This window comes from Narcine bancroftii, chromosome 2 (assembly GCF_036971445.1).
Source record: "Narcine bancroftii isolate sNarBan1 chromosome 2, sNarBan1.hap1, whole genome shotgun sequence".
Classification (NCBI taxonomy): Eukaryota; Metazoa; Chordata; class Chondrichthyes; order Torpediniformes; family Narcinidae; genus Narcine; species Narcine bancroftii.
In genome coordinates this window covers 113,203,096-113,220,098 of record NC_091470.1, presented here as the reverse complement: position 1 = coordinate 113,220,098, position 17,003 = coordinate 113,203,096, and the positions used below count along the sequence as shown (strand labels likewise).

Here is a 17,003-nt window from a genome sequence, read left to right as displayed (position 1 = left end):
TCAATAAAGATAATGATGAGGGTGTTCTATTGTATGCAAAAGTACAACACACAGATACCCTGAAATTCTTGCTTGCTACAGCACCCTAACAATAAGACAAATTAAATCCACATGATGCTCTGAGAGAACGGTTTAACAATAAATATGAAGGAAAATATTCACGGTTGCAAACATTGTGCTGTTTAAACAGATGGATCTGGAGTAGCGCAGAGCCTGGTTGTTTCAAACAAAAATTGAAGCTGAACTTCAACCGGACCACGGCGCATGTTGGCCAGGAATACGCTTGCAGCAGTCCCCCAAACCCTCTGGCATTTTATCCACTCGGGTGTCGAGAGTGAACGCGAATCAATCAGACCCCACCCTGACGAGTGGGCGCTGGGACAGGAAGGAAGGGCTTTGTGGGCTGGAGGGTTTGGGTCCCACACTGCGTCCGGGTTGGGTTGGGTTGGGGGGGGGGGGATGAAGGCTGATCTCACGTCGAAACCAATAGCGGCGACGGAGAGGCTGGGCTTGCATTGATGCTGGGTGCGGCGGGGCGCCTGATCGCATCCGCAGCCGCTGCTCCCCACTGGAGGCGGCTCGGCATCAGGAGGAGGAGGAAGGAAGAAAGAAGTTCAATTTCAACACAGACACGGCTGCAAGGACAAGGGGATTTTGCAGCGCGGGGACGTCTGCCTTGGATTGCAAGAAATCACAGCCATGTCTTACCAAGGCAAGAAAAATATACCGCGCATCACGGTAAGATTCAGCAGCAAAATGCGGGGGGTTTGTCCGCGCTGCCCGCAGCCAGGTTCAAGGACCGACCCAGGCTCGCTGCAGTGTTTCACCTCCTGGAACCAAGGACAGCGACTGCACGGCTGGGAAGGGATAATGGCGGTGTCTGGGGATCTCTCTCTCTCTCTTTCCTCCCCACCCCGTCTCTCGGACACCCATTCGAACTGCAAATGGGAAAAAGATGCCTTTTTTTGGCCAAACGATTTGCACCATCTCCCCCCCCCCCTCCAATTCTCCCCCCTCCAATTCTCCCCCCTCCAATTCTCCCCCCCCCCCTCCAATTCTCCCCAAATGCATTACAACAAGGTAGGTATTGCGACGAATTTATAACGACAACTTTATATTTTCCACTCCTAATTAATTGGAGGCGGATCATTTGTGGAGTCTGTTGTAAACACGAGGGGCAATTTTTCTCCATTCGACCCTTTTTAGGACACGTTCGTGACCATAAATTCTGATTCTGTTTAAGAAAACCCAACTCCAATCCTTGCATTTACGCTGGACATTGTGCTGGTTCGTATTTTAAATACTGAGATATTTTTTGGTTTTGTCAGAAGTTGAATTTGCCTTCAAATAAATGGATTTTAAGAAATACTTTATCATAATTAATGGATTTTAATTGTTCTCTTTCAGAGCGAGCGTATGCTTGTTAAAGGTGGGAAGATCGTTAACGACGACCAGTCTTTCTTTGCCGACATTTATGTAGAAGATGGTCTGATCAAGTAAGCTGCAGCAGGGATCTGGTGGTGTCTGTGTCGAAGATAACATGAGAAATAAACTAGCCCTTTATTAGAGAGTTGATTTTTTTTTTCAAACCAACTTTCCTGATCTTTGCCTTAGGCAGATTGGTGAAAACCTGATTGTGCCCGGTGGGGTTAAAGTTGTTGATGCCCATGGAAGGATGGTTATTCCAGGAGGAATCGATGTCCACACCCGACTACAGATGCCCAGCAAAGGCATGACAGCCATTGATGACTTCTCCCAGGGAACAAAAGCTGCCTTGGCAGGAGGCACAACCATGATCTGTAAGCTTCAAGTCTTGTGTCCTTACTCTTCCAAAATCCTCATTTGATTTAAAAAAAAATGATTTTGTTTTAGCAAAAACAATGCACCTTAAACATTACCCAACTGCAATTAAATAGATTTTCAATTGAGGATAACAATAGATCAAATGAAGTGTCGGGGAAGTGTGCACTGTACACTGACCTGCTGAATTTTTACTTCAGTTCTGGTGTGGTGTCTGCAGACTTTAATGTTTTACTACTGTAGTCTGTAGTTGTATGGATCTCCTGCAGATGACTGCCATCCTGTATAATTCGCACTCGTTCCATGCAGATGAATCGTTAGGCTAGATTGGCTGAGGTCTCGCCCTTTTTCCCGTACTCTGTAAATTTTTTGTCTGCATGTTTTGCCTCATTGATTTCCACCCTTTCCCACCTCACTGGAAGATGAAAGTGAGAGGGGAGCAATACTTTGGTGTGAGCAACCCCCACCACCCACCTACCCAAAACTTCTCCCCTCCAATGCTTGACGGAAGATCACAGTTGTGTAACTTGGAGGTCAAGGGGAGGTGTAAAATGTTGGGAGTGTGAATGGAGCAAAATTGTTTCTGTTGGTTGGGGAGTCTGAGACTTGATGTAGGATCTAAAGGTTAGAACCAGTCATTTGGGGATGGAGTTAGAAAATGAATGCAGAGAACGGTGGAAATTTGGAACTCCTCTTCTGCCAAAAGTTGTTGATGCTCAGCCATGTCATTGATAAGTCTTTGTCAAAGATGCTTGTAAAACAGGAAGACCTGCATGGTACCAGAGTTAGGAACAACTTCGATGGTTTTGAAGGTCTGCAGATGCTGTGATTGCAGTAAAGACACACAGAAATGCGGGAGGAACTCGCCAGATCTTTTCAGTATCTCGTATAGATGTCGAGTTCCGCCTGCATTTCGGTGATGTTGTGTATTGAGCCAGAGCTCCCCCTGTCACTGAGTTTTGCCTGAACAAACTTTGGAGTTTTACGGTGTGCTGTTCTGTCTTGCTCTCTGGTTTTCACCTTCATGGTCTTTCTGCAGAAAAGCTGACCAGAGAGAAGTGAAGGAAGCATAGTAATAAATATCGAAGTGAATGCATCTTGCAGAGAAACCAATGTATTTTTAGTCTTAGTGATATGAGCCTATCAGAGGGGTCATTAATGAGGGGGAATGAATCGAGAGAGGTCGTCAACCATAAGGCAGTTGGTCAGATCAAGGGGGTTTACATGAGTAAACCTTCAACACGTTGAGTAGGATAGGTGGTGGTCAGGAAAAAGAACCACTGCATTTTACAAAGACTTTGAAGCAGCCCAGATGTGCTCCAACTCATAGGGTTACAAAGTTGTAGTTATTTTGGCTACATGGACACAATAGGCCATATAGGGCTCCTGTGAATTTCTGCATCAATGGGGCATTCAGATCTATGGGTTAATCAATTGTTCTCTTCTAACCCTTGTATTTCCCAAAGTCTAAATATGTTCCCTCCATCAAAGACTCTGGGTGAAGCCTAACCCCTGATTGGTGACATGGTAGTTTAATTTTAAAATTTAGACATACAGCATGATAACAGGACATTTTGGCCCACGAGTCCATGCCGGGAGTGGAGGTCAATTGGGTGGCACAGACTCCTGGGCTGAAATGGCCTGTTACCATGCTGTATGACTAAATTAAAAGGTTGGCCACCCTTGCTATCTATACTCATGTAAAAGTCGATCTTGTGTCAAAGTTGACCCCCTACTTTTGGCCAAAAAATCTGTAATTTTCCATGCATCTCGTAAAAGTCGACCCTAGTCTCTAACCTCCGCCCTGCCCACCTGAGTTCCCGACACCTCAAATGTGGACTCTTGACCGATCCACCGACTGGAGCTCTAGATGTCTTCAACGACACAGATACTGACCTTCCCTGTGGTAGGACATGTGTTTTGATGCACAGACTCTTTATTACTTCAATGCATTGTGTTTTTGTTCTTTATTCATTTAAAGATCATTTGCATTTCTGCTACTGATACGGTAGTGTGGACTCTAGTGTGAATTTCAGCCCCTCAAATGTAGTATCCATGTAATAGCCAACCCCCTAAATTTAACATTAAAAATTGGTCTCGAAAATTTGACTTTCCCATGAGTATATTTAGTACTTGAATAGAAATTTCCTCTGTGCTGTGGTGGGATTTGAAATGACATCACTGTATCAGCTTTGTCTGTCTGTTCAGTACGTCACTTTCTTTGGACAGAAGATGGATGATTTTGAAAGCACCCAGCTCTGGAATTGAGGTAGTTTGTGGTCAGACCCTTGAATGGACCATCTGGTTGTAGGGCACCTTGCTGTTACTGTTTGTAATTTTCTCTTTAATGCAATATTTTTATTGTTACTTGTTTTTGTTCTTGCACTACCCATCGAACTGTGTTGAGGCTTGCCTGGGTAGCATGAAAAACAAAGCTTTTCACTGTATCTCATTATATGGGACAATAAAAAAAATTACTTCCAAATTGTACCCCACAGATAATGAAAGCTCCAATCTTTATTGCAGTTGACCACGTACTGGTGGAACCCGGTGTCAGTCTGATCACCGCGTTTGAACAGTGGAGAGACTGGGCGGATAACAAGACCTGCTGTGACTACTCACTGCACGTTGACATCACTGAGTGGTACAAAGGCCTGCAGGAAGAGATGGAGTTCCTGGTGAAAGAGCATGGTGAGGTTGGCTGGCTGAGAACCTCAAGTGTCGGTGTGAAGGGAAAGATACTCTGCAGTCTGCATTGCTGGGTTGCGTAGAGGGGATTCCTGCTCTGAAATAGCGTCATGCTTGCAAAATGGGGAAGGGGGGGAGGGGTTGGTTGGGTGGAAACTGAGAGCGTTTCTAAAGTGTTTGGTGCAATTCGGAACAACTGTGAAGTACTGATGCAGCCAGTCTCACTGCAGGAAATGCAGCCGTTACTGCTCTAACTGCAACAAGCTGCGATAGTGACAAGATTATCTGCCGATTGAGAAACTAACGGCCAGGAGCCCGGGGTCAACTCTCATATCCTTGTTCCATCCAAATGGTGTCAGAACAAATCTAATCGGGGGACTTTAGGGTAATCACGGTGGGGGTGGGGGTGGGCACTGATTTTTCTGTGGTATCGGACCTGGGTGGCAGGGAGGGGTTGGTGGTGTGGCATCATCAGTGTCACATCGAGTGGGTGGGGGCGCACATTTGGGGGGGAGCATGGCCTGTGAATGCCCCCCCCCCCCATGACACCGAGCCTGCTTTCATTAGAGAGGATGACTGCTCCCTGCTGCTGCATTGAAGTGCGGAGATGGTAACAGAGCTCTGGATGCGAGGCTTGCACCTTAGACCTTCTGACTTTGAGGGCTACGCAGCCCCACAGCTGATTACTAACTGAAAAAGTTTGAAAACTGAGGAATCTGCTGTGTGTTTAATTTGGAAGGTGGACATTTGGCACGTTTCAGCTCTTTGGGGACTGAACTTGTGGAAGGAGGAATTGTACAAGGACAATAACATTTGCAGGATGTCTAATAAAACTGATGTAAAGTTGCTGTGACCTTTGTTCTCTGTGGATGGGCCCTTCCTGAGGATTAGTGGAGTTTATTGATTTGTGAACAAAAAGATTGCCTTGCTCTGAAATGAGTGCAACAAGGATTCCTTGGACCAGAGTAGGGTTGATGGTAGTTTGTGTGCTGCATTCTGTGGTTCTGGGATGGGGAAATGAAGAAAGACCGAGCATATTAGGTCAAAAGAGGTTGACTTTGACTGCAAGTCGCCTGCAGCTTGTGTGGGTCCTTCAACTGGGGTGGGGGGGGGGGAGCTACTATGGTCACCGTCCTGCTGGGTCATTTCCCAGGCTTCTTATCAGCAGGGGGATGTTCTCCCTGTTTCTCATACCCTGCACTGGCTCAGGGCTTGGTGGGTTGGAGATGGGGAGAATGTATTCCTCTGACTGAGGATCGAGAATAAAAATGGAGGGAGGTCACAGATTAATTTACTTCTTGTTGTAAACAGAGACCAGAAGCATAGTGAATACTGGGAATTCTATGCTCTAGAGCACACATGTCAAACTCTGGCCCGCGGGCCAAATTATATTTGGCCCGCAAGATCATATCAAACATGTATTAGAGGTGGCCAGCTGGCCGCCGGGCCAGTATAGCGCATGCACAGTAACCGCTGTGTCCCAGGGTGAGAGAGAGAGAGAAAAATCCTGGTCCTTGAAAAGTAGTGGTGGGTGGTTTTATAAACACGCTGTCGTGTCCCCCCGCCCACCACCCCCCCCACCGCAGCGCGGCCTGGCCGGTGTCAGGGGAAGCCAAGGCCGCTTCCCAGCGCCCGGAACCCCAGTGGCACAGCGTTTCTTGGAGCTGCAGATGGAGTCGGGACGCCGGAGGGAAGATTGGGGATCCCCGCCGGGCGATGGGGCGCTGGCCGGCCTGCGCCTTCCCACTGGACCAGCGGCGGGTGCCCGGAGTACACGTTGAGAGCGAGGCTGGTCGGGCAGGTAGGGTGGAACCCCCCGCCCATCTCAGGAGTGGCGTGGGCTGGATCGGGATTAGCCGCGCTCACCTGCTCCTCCACTGCTGACCGGGATCCCAGCGCGGTCCTGAGCGCGGAGTCTGCCCTGGAAAGGTCCTGAGACACCGGCACGGAAAGAAAAGGGGGTCCGGGAGAAACTCAGCAGATCAAGGGGGGTCCGGGAGAAACTCAGCAGGTCAAGGGAGGTCCGGGAGAAACTCAGCAGGTCAAGGGGGGTCCGGGAGAAACTCAGCAGGTCAAAGGGGGATCCGGGAGAAACTCAGCAGGTCAAAGGGGGATCCGGGAGAAACTCAACAGGGCAAAGGGGGGTCCGAGAGAAACTCAGCAGGTCAAGGGGGAGGGGTCCGGGAGAAACTCAGAAGGTCAAGGGGAGGGGGTCCGGGAGAAACTCAGCAGGTCAAGGGGGGTCCGGGAGAATCAGTAGGTCAAGGGAGGCCCGGGAGAAACTCAGCAGGTCAAGGGGGGTCCGGGAGAAACTCAGCAGGTCAAAGGGGGATCCGGGAGAAACTCAGCAGGTCAAGGGAGGTCCGGGAGAAACTCAGCAGGTCAAAGGGGGATCCAGGAGAAACTCAGCAGGTCAAGGGAGGTCCGGGAAAAACTCAGCAGGTCAAGGGGGATCCGGGAGAAACTCAGCAGGTCAAGGGGTGTCCGGCAGAAACTCAGCAGGTCAAGGGGGGTCCGGGAGAAACTTAGCAGGTCAAGGGGGGTCCGGCAGTAACTCAGGGGGTCCTGACCTCGCCAGGACCGTTGCCCACTCCCCCTCCCTGCCGCAGGCCGACCTGCGACTCACGGTGACGGGGCCGCTGATCCGCTGAGATTCCCCCGCACTTTTGTTGTCCAACCCGATCGCCCGCAAATCCCGCCCTCCCGCACACAGGCCTGAGTAAGTATTATGAACTTTAATCTCAGGATAAAATGATCTTCCAATTGTTTCATATCACAGTGATTAATATATTCCTGATTAAAAATGGTCCTGCACCTGGATACAAGCTCATTAGGCATAAAACATGAAAAGTGTGTAAATCAAAGGATATCTGTACCAATGGAAAAAGGGCATGGCAAATAACCCTGCTAGAGTTCATGCCCACAATCAGTCACCCATTTGATTGTTTCAGGAATCATGTTATTCTCCCACATTCTCAATAGCCCTCAGATTTTACTATTCGACAGCACACTAGCAACATTTGACAAATCCTCTATAGAGAAATATTATTTATTGAATATTTTATTTCTCATTTGTTAATGCTTCTGGAAAGAGTTTATCCAAAACTATTATTAAACATTTATTTTAATAAGAAAAAGTTTAACATTACATATGTTGAAAGAAGAGAAAACATGCAGATGTTGTTGAAAATTTTCAATAAATATTAGTTCGGCCCTCGACTTAGTCCAAGCTTTTAATTTTGGCCCTCCGTGAATTTGAGTTTGACACCCCTGCTCTAGAGGGTGGTGTTTAGGCTTGGCCAAGACTGTTTTTGAGAGATTTGGGATGTAGTGCAGGGGTAGGATATTGGCCATGTTCTTGATGAATAGAGGAGCTATTCAAAGGGTTGGATGTCCTAAACTTCCTTAGTGCGACTGTGGCACATGGTCTAGTTCTGGTGCAGAGACCAGGATAACTACCCCAGATCATCACGGTGATCCAGATTTGAGGCAGAATAATTCTGTCTGCAGATGAAACCAGTGAAAATGGAACGGATCAGACGTTTACATTGAGAGACTCGTAGGAACAAAAAAGAGCTGATTTTATTGAGAATTCTCAAGCTCCACTGGTTGAGAAAGGGGTGAAGTAAATAACTCGATTGTTAAATCTGTTGGTTAATTAGTGTATCTGAAAATACAGTGTGAGATGGCAAATTTACTGGAGGAATAGATTAGTTCTGTAGTTTTAATGTGGAATAAGAGAACTTCACTGTTGGGCAATCTTGTCCTCACCATTTTGGAGCAACACTGAATCAAGCCTTGGAATCGTCTAGTGTCAGAGCCAAGGGAAAGAGCAGTAGAATTTATATTTTATGGTGCTTTTATGCGTATACTAATTATCAAGTTTTAAAGATAAATAATGGTGACAACATGAACTGAGGTATCTTGTAAATGAACCAATTTCACTTCACGTCACTGCATGGCATTACAAAATTATTTCTGGTTCAGGTAAAATTTGAAACTGTCTGACCGCTCAGTTCCTATATGTGACTGATCTGGACCTGTTTTGGATTGAATTTGTCTATGTAAACTAAAGCTCATTGGAAACTGCTGCTCAGATCCTTCTCTAATCCTGTACACCCATCTCTCTTTCTCTCTCTCCCCTCTTCCCCTCTCTTGCCAGCTCTCTTTATACCTCTCTCTTCCCCCCTTCTATATGCATTCCTCACTTTAACAATAATGTTCAGCTCAGTAATTCCTGCCTTTCTCCACCTCCCAACCCACTTTTCTTAGAGTGGCAAGGTTAGTGTGCCAGTCAGCGCAATCCTCTTATAGCGGCAGTGACTTGGATTCAAACCTTGCGCTGTTCCCCCCTGGGTTTCCTCCGGGTGTTTAATTTTCCTCCCACCCTTCAAAAAATGTGTGGGGGTTGCATTGGGATGCACGACTCGTAGAGTGGAAGGGCCTGATACTGTGCTACATGTCTAAATTTTCCAGAATGTCCAAGACCAAATTCCCATTACCCAAGTGGGCACCTCCTGGCTGGGTATCATTCTTGTTTTAGAATACCTTTTATGAATATAGTACCTACTATATGCATGATAAAAATAAAACTTCTTGTGTACCTTTGTTTGCCATCGAACTCCCAAATGACCTGGTTTTCATTAAAATCTGTTTTGGAGGATTGGCGTTTGTTCAAACCTTATGGTAGTTTGTACTTTGAAGGAGGAGGAAGGAGAAGCAGCAATTTCAACAGCTAATATGGAGGTTGAAGAGATAGAACCCAAATGCACTAACAAGTTAATGACCCAACACTCCAATTAAATTGAGAAAACTGCAGTGATTCAGTGTGGAAGCAGTAGATTCACTGGCCAAGTCCAAATTGACTTTAACACAGGAATCGAAAAACCATCCCACCAAGTGAACTTGTACCTTTCCACTCCTTTCCACCAGGTGTGAACTCCTTCCTCGTCTACATGGCTTACAAAGAACGCTACCAGCTCTCAGATGCCCAGGTGAGTCCGCAACACAGTGGTACAGCTAGTCTGCAAAACACGGCGCCTCCTTCTCGGGTGTGGTGATGTCCACAAACCTCTCTCCTTCTGCTTGCAGATGTATGAAGCCTTGAGTGCGATCCGTGACATGGGGGCCATCGCTCAAGTTCATGCCGAGAATGGGGACATCATTGCCGAGGTACTGCAGCTGGGGAACGTTGTTATCTGAAACTGCGCGCTGCGCACTGTATTCTGCTGTCCATTGAGACAGACGGGAGAAACTGGCATCTCATGCATTCAGAGGGTACTTTATCATTGACTGGGTTGAGCAATTGCATTGATAACTTGAATGGCGATTTCCTCCGTCTGTGAAATGTGGAAAAGTGAGTTGTTTGTGGAGGATCATCCTGCTCTTGGTTCAATCCCCCGATCTAAAGATCTCCAGTGATCCAGCACTCCATTTACCCAGACCTCAAACAGATATGAATTCACGGTAGAACTGATCAGTATTGTGAATTTCACATGAAGGGCGATCTTGCTTACAGACACGATTCAAGATTCTTTTATTGTCATGTAATAAAACAAAAAAATGATATTACAGGAAATTACCTTTAGTCTACCGAGAGGCAGACAAAGATTCACTGAAATTTCCCAGTGCCCCTTACAATTAGAGAGAAGCAAAGGAGATCCCCCTCCCCACCTAGAGTCACAGAAGGTCCATGGATTCACCTCCAGTGCTCCCGCAGCCTCCACAGTTACACGGCCTTCAGTCCAAACCATTGGCAGCCCGAGCTCCAGATCCAAAATTCCGATATGATCAGGAAGCCCTCAGTGCCCTTATCACCCTCTCGCATCTCGGTTTCAATACCTGGCACCCTTTCAGCTGGCATTGAGCCGGTTTCCATCACTCCCTCCATCTGAAGAGTTTTCCCAGTCTTTAGGTGATAGCAGGTTAAAATTTAACATGCCTGAATTTTGTCTCGGTCTGGCTGAGGCGATCCAAATGGAATTGGACATTGTGTGGTCATCAGCAAGTGTCCTCAGTTCTGATCTTGGAGTGGAGATCACTGGTAAAGCAGCTGAAGATGGTTGAGCTTTGGACACCGTCTTGGGGAAGTCCAACGGAGATATCTGTGGGGGGGGGGGGGTGAAGATGATTGACTTCCACTAATCACTGCCATCACTGACTATGAGTGTCCCTCTTGAGGTCTGATCATTTTAGTTTTGTGAAGACTCCTTGGAGGCAGTGGAAAGGAGGTTTACTAGATTGATTTCAGAGATGAGGGGTTTGGCCTATGAGGAGAGATTGAGTCACCTGCGGCTGTACTTGCTGGAATTTAGAAGAATGAGAGGGAATCTTATTTTAAAAAACATGCAAAATTCTGAAAGGAATAGTTAAGATAGAGGTGGGTAAGTTTTTTTTTCCATTGGTAGATGAGACGAGAACTAGGGGACGTAGCCTCAAGATTCATAGTAGTAGATTTAGGATGGAGATGAGGAGGAACTGCTTTTCCCAGAGGGTGGGGAATCTATGAAATTTGCTGCCAATTGAAGCAGTAGAGGCAACCTCAGTAAATATATTTAAGACAAGGTTGGATAGATTTTTAGAGTAGGGGAATTAAGGGATATGGGGAAAAGGCAGGTAGGTGGAGATGAGCCAATCATCAGATCAGCCATTGTCTTATTGAATGGCGGAGCAGACACAATGGGCTAAATGGCCTCCTCATATTTCTTATGTTCATGTGTCACCTTGATGTGGAGAGCAGCAACTCTCATTCTTCCCTCTGAAATCTGGCTTTTATCCATATCAAGGCTGAAGTGCAGTCTGGTGCCTATTGCCAAAGTCTGAAGAAGCACCAGTAGGTTTTTGGTGAATAAATGTCACCAAGCAATATTATCATTGATAGCTGGAAATTGCTGGAAATTGAATGTAATCTTAGGTGGAAATTGGGAAGATTGGATTCCTTTTTATGGTACTGGAACCAGTGGAACAACTTGACTGGAAGTGCACGATTTTCTAAATGATGTCCTTGAGGACGATTCCATAATGTGGATGATTTGAAAGGAAAGAATTCAAAGGCAGTTTGGTTAGTGTAACGAGCGGTTAGCGCAAGGCCTTTACAGCGCCAGCAATTGGGTCCGGACTGGGGTTTGAATCCCGTGCTGTCCGTAAGGAGTTTGTACATTCTCCCTTTGCGTATGTTTTCTCCGGGGTGGGGGGGGGGGGGGGGAGTCCTGGTATCCTTCCTGTTTGAAATGTATTGGGGTGTAGGTTAATGGGGTGTAAATTGGGTGGCACGGGCTCGTGGGCCAAAATGGCCTGTTACCATGCTATATGTCTAAATTTAAAATCCCCTAAGGTATGACCCGATTCCTAAACGGAATGAACTGCAATGATTCACTTCAAAGGATCCCCACTGGTGGAGCCTCAGTTAGCAGTACAATGCTACTGACCTAACACGGGAATCCCCAGGCTTTCCAGTGCATTGAACTACGTCAGCCCTCTGAAGGTTGCATGAACTGAACTGAACCCTAATCACTGTGCTTCATGTTGTAGGAGCAGCGGAGGATTCTTGCACTGGGTCTTACTGGACCTGAGGGGCATGTGCTGAGCAGACCTGAAGAGGTAAGTGTATAGGTTTTGAAAGACAGGGATATCACACCAGGGTGATATCAGAATAAAGTGGACAATTATTCAGGAACATTGAGATAGACTGAGGCCAAAGGGCCACTTATCACAATTCTCCAACTGTTTTAGAAGTACCTTGATGAAGGGCTCAAGCCCAAATCATCAGTTATATATTTTTATCTTTGCTACATAAAGGACACGGGGTTTTTAGACTGCAGGCATGTAACGGACAATGAACGAAATTTGCTGTTACACGAGCAGTCTAAAAAGGAAAATGCAGGAATTTTTAGTCAATTCCTTCACTGCAGTTTATCCTGCGGACCCCTTCGGGGGAACCTGCAGCCTAAATCGCACTGCAAAACTCGCCTCTTGAATTCGACATCCAACTGATGACTCGGGCCACGTTGCTCCACGTAAAAGCACTGGGACTAACACGCACAGGAACTTGAGGGGTGCAATGTAAACAAACACAAGGGGAATAATTATGTTAATTTATGTTAAAATTTTCACATTTTTTACAGCATTGCTGTCTTTAAAAAAAACCTACTTGCTGAGCTTCTCCAGCATTTTGTTTTTACTTCACCCACGGTGACCACAGATTTTCGTGATTTACTTTCAACCTCCCATTTTTCCCCATTTCTATCCATTTGCCTCAAAATGTGCAAATCTATTATCATTGTATTATCTAGACCAGTGGTTCTTGACCTCTTTCTTTCCACTCACAACCCACTTTAAGTAATTCCTATGCCATCAGTGGTCTGTGATTAAGGTGGGATGCGAGTGGGAAGGGAAGGTTGAGAACCACTGTTCTAGATCTAATTGTTACTGAAATATTTTGCTTGAAAAAAAATTGTCAGTGGCCCATTTTCTTTGGAGTTCTGAAACCGTGCACATAATGAGTCATTTGTGTATGATGAAAACAGTGGTTTTCAAACATTTTCTTTCTACCCACATCCCACCTTAAGCAATCCCTTACTAATCACAGAGCACCGATGGCATAGGGAATACTTAAGTAGTACGTGAGTGGAAAGATAAAGGTTGAGAACCACTGATCTAGAAGTTTGACAATGGTCCCTTCTTTCAAGGCATCAGCATAGATTATAAAGATGTCAGCCTACTCCCTGTGGCACCTCATCAGTTCCTCAGATTCCACTCATCCTGGCTGCTTTCTGTTGGTCAACCACTCTCTTATTCCTGCCTTTGTATAACCAAGCAACACCCTGGGTAGTCTTGGCCTGTGTAGTTGTGTCTAATCGACTGTCTCCTGGAGATCCCTCCCCACTGTTTCCCCTTCAGTGAGGTTGGGCAGCTTCAGTTTAGTGGTGGATTGAGTGGCCCCCTTTGTCATCTGCTTTCTCCCACTCTCTGCAGGTCGAGGCAGAGGCAGTTAATCGGGCCATCACTATTGCAAATCAAACCAACTGCCCGCTCTACATAACCAAGGTGATGAGTAAGGCGGCAGCTGACATCATCGCCCACGCCAGGAAGAAAGGTGAGTGGTTGTGATGGTCAGCTCACCTGGTGAAGCAGATCCCACCATGGAAGCTGTGAAAAGCATGGTCTTTTAATCAGTAAAAGCGATTGGGTGTAACAGTCCCCCCAGAAATGGGTGGCCCCAGTTTGACAATGCATGAAGAGTACAAGCCAACAGACAAAAGGTGTTAATTGGATATGATAAGGTGAGAATTGATTTTGGCTCTGGGAAAGGAGACAGAAAAAGGAGGGGGAGAGAGAGAGAGAGAGAGAGAGAGAGAGAGAGAGAGAGAAGAAGAAGAAGATGGGGTGGGGGATTTCAATGGAATTTGGAGAAATCAATGTTAACGCCATCTGATTGGAAGGTGCCCAGAGGGAAGATGGGGTACTGTTCTTCCAATCTGCGGGTGGTCTAAGTGTGGAAGTGCATTAGACCCTGGACAGACATATAAGTAAGGGAATTGAAATGGGTGGACACTGGGAGATGAACGCCATTGTGGTGGACAGAGCCGAGATGCTCAACGAAGCGATCAGCCAGTCTGCGCCCAGTCTCTCCCACGTAGAGGAGACCACGATGGGAACACCGGATGCAGTAGATGACCCCAGCAGATTTGCAAGTGAAGTTTTGCTTCACTTGGTAGGACTGTTGGGGAAAGGGCTGAATGGTGGTGAGGGAGGAAGTGTGGGCGCAAATGGAGCATTTCTTGTGGTCACAGGGGTAGGTACTGAGGGGGCTATTGGTGGGAAGGGGGGAGTAGTAAGGGAGTTTCACAGGGAGCAGTTCCAGTGGAGAGGGGAAACTATGGAATTCTCTTCCCAAGGAAGGAGTTGAGGCTGCCTCATTAAACATATTTAAGACAGTGTTAGATGGATATTTGAATAGTAGAGAAATTAAGGGTTATGGGGAACAGTGGAACAAAGTCCATGACCAGGTCAGCCATGATGTTGACTGTGTGAGCAAACTCAAGGGGCCAGATGGCCAACTCCTGCTCCTATTTCTAGTGGCTGCACTGTAATTCAGCAAATTATGAGCTTGTTTTGTCATTTGCTCTTTGGTGGAGTCCCTGATTTTTGAAACTTGTTTACTACTTCAGGACTTTCACCATGAGAAAACCCCAACACCTCATGTTTTTATGTAGTCAGTAGGTCAGAAGTAGAGGGGCCCATAAATGGAGCAGGAGTCATAAGAGGCAGGTGTAAAAGAAATGGTTGAGAATGGCTGCCCTACCCCAGGATGCCCTCAACCTAGTTCGTCTCCAGCTTTTTATAAGGCATGAAATATGATCAGCAAATTGTTTTCCAGGAATGCATGCCTTTCATAAATTAAGGAATAATTTTAGACTATTAGACATAGGAGCTAAAATAGGCCAATCAGCCCATCAATCTGCCCCTCCATTCAATCATGAGCTGATCCATTTCCCCACTCAGCCCCGCTGCCTGGCCTTCTCCCCCTAACCTTTGATGCCCTGGCTCATCAAGAACCCATCAATCTCTGCCTCAAATACTGTGGCAACAAATTCCACAGATTCACCTCCCTCCAGCTGAAGAAATACCTCCGCCTCTCTGTTCCAAGTGGACACCCTTCAATCCTGAAGTTGTGCCCTCTTGTCCTGGACTCTCCCACAGTGGGAAACAATCTCTCTCTACAACTACTCTGTCCACACCTTTCAACATTCAAAATATTTCAATGAGATTCCCTTCATGCCCTTAAGTTCTAACAAGGACAGGCCAAGAGCTGTCAAATGCTCCTTGTATGATTATCCTTTAATTCCTAGTGAACCTCCTCTGAACCCTCTCCAATGTCAGCACATCCTTTCTCAAATGATAAGCCCAAAACTGCTCACAATCCTCCAAGTGAGGTCTCACCAGGGCCTTATAAACCTCAACATCACATCCCTGCTCTTGTATTCTTTCTGAAAGATGAACCCCCTCTGACAGTGCAGCGTTCCCACAATGCTACGATGCCTTCAAGCTGAATGCTTCTGAGTCAGAGGTGAGTGAATTACCGTCATTCAGGTTCGTACAACCAGATCTCTAGCAACATGGTTATCTCTGAAATACCTTCTGAAATAAAGCTTCGACTTCCGAATCCGAAACATGGTTTGTTCCACACATCTGCCCTAAAGATGGCCAGTTCCTCGGGTCTGTGTGCCATTTTGCAGAGTTAGTGAGGAAATGATCAGAATCATACAGTGTGGAAATAGGCCTTTGGCCCAACTTGCTCATGCCACCCAAATCGTCCCACCTGGCTGCCTTTGACCCACATTCCTCTAAATCTATCCTGCCCATGTATCTATCCAATTTTTTTCTTAAATTAGCACTGAAGAAACATTGTCATCTTAATGCAACAGCACCCGTCTCAACTCCCTCCTCTGGCAGCCAGTTCCATACACCCACCACCCTCTGATGAAAAAAATGTTACTCCTCCGGTTCCTATTATATCAACCCCCCCCCCCCCTCACCTTAAACCTATGTCCTCTGGTTAGAGATTCCCCAACTCTGGGCAGGACACTCTCTGTGTCCACCTGATCTATTCTCTGATTCTGCCCACCTCTGTGAGATCTATCCCCCCTCCAATCCTCCTTCACTCCAAGGAATAAAGTCCCAGCCTGCTCAACTTCTCCCTGTAGCTCAGTGCCCCGAGTGCTGGCAACTTCCTTGTAGAATCTTCTCGGTACCTTCTCCAGCTAGACAACCTAATGGTGACCAGAGCTGAATACAATACTCCAAATTAGAGAATTGTTGTATGGAAACAGGCTCTCAACTCCACATAACCGTGCTGACCAAGTTGTCCCTTTTACCAACATTTGATCCTTATCCTTTTGAAACATTGCTGCCTATATATATCTGTCGAAAGGTCTTTTAAAGGTTACAGTTCCTCTGGCGGTTAATTCTCTTGGTGAAAAATATGCCCATCAGGTCCCTTTTAAATCTTTCCCCATTCTCCTGAAAAAGTATGGCCTTAAGTGTTTGATTTCCTCTACCTTGGTTTAAAAAAAAAGAGTATGATTGTTTGCATTAACTATGCAAAACTTGGACATTCATACCACTAATATGTAGGGCCCTGAAGAGTTGCATCTGGAATATTGCGTATCGATTTAGTCTCCCAACCCAAGAATAGTTCTCCTTGCATTAGGAATGTGACAGAGGTCCACCAGATTAATTTCTAGGATGGTAAGTTTGTTGCATGGATGAAAATGGCGGTGCTGCTCTAATGGCGGTGTGGACCCTGGAGAGCAAAGACACAGTGCTGCTCTGAAGGGTCCAACCGCCTGGTCCTAATTCCGGCATCTCCATGGATGCTGCAAGACCGGCTGAGTTCCTCCAGCATTTCTGATGCACCTGAAGGGTAATAATGTATTGGGCAACAGGAGAGTGGACGAAAGAGTGGCTTTCTGTGTGAATCTTGAATAAAAACTCAACCTTCCTCTTCTCCAATC

General features: G+C 46.4%; 1 protein-coding gene across 2 annotated transcripts in view; it reads left to right on the top strand.

Annotated features, from left to right (window-relative positions):
• The first annotated feature begins 535 nt into the window (after positions 1-535).
• LOC138754155 (dihydropyrimidinase-related protein 2) overlaps positions 536-17,003 on the top strand; it is a 28,787-nt gene continuing 12,319 nt past the window's right edge. For both annotated transcript variants that reach the window (XM_069918019.1, XM_069918018.1), the window contains exons 1-8: positions 536-738; positions 1,408-1,496; positions 1,615-1,799; positions 4,327-4,491; positions 9,421-9,482; positions 9,580-9,660; positions 12,019-12,087; positions 13,462-13,582. In XM_069918019.1, coding sequence (XP_069774120.1) covers positions 700-738; positions 1,408-1,496; positions 1,615-1,799; positions 4,327-4,491; positions 9,421-9,482; positions 9,580-9,660; positions 12,019-12,087; positions 13,462-13,582 — 811 coding nt within the window. In that variant the 5' untranslated portion in view covers positions 536-699. The remainder of the gene's footprint in view (positions 739-1,407; positions 1,497-1,614; positions 1,800-4,326; positions 4,492-9,420; positions 9,483-9,579; positions 9,661-12,018; positions 12,088-13,461; positions 13,583-17,003) is intronic.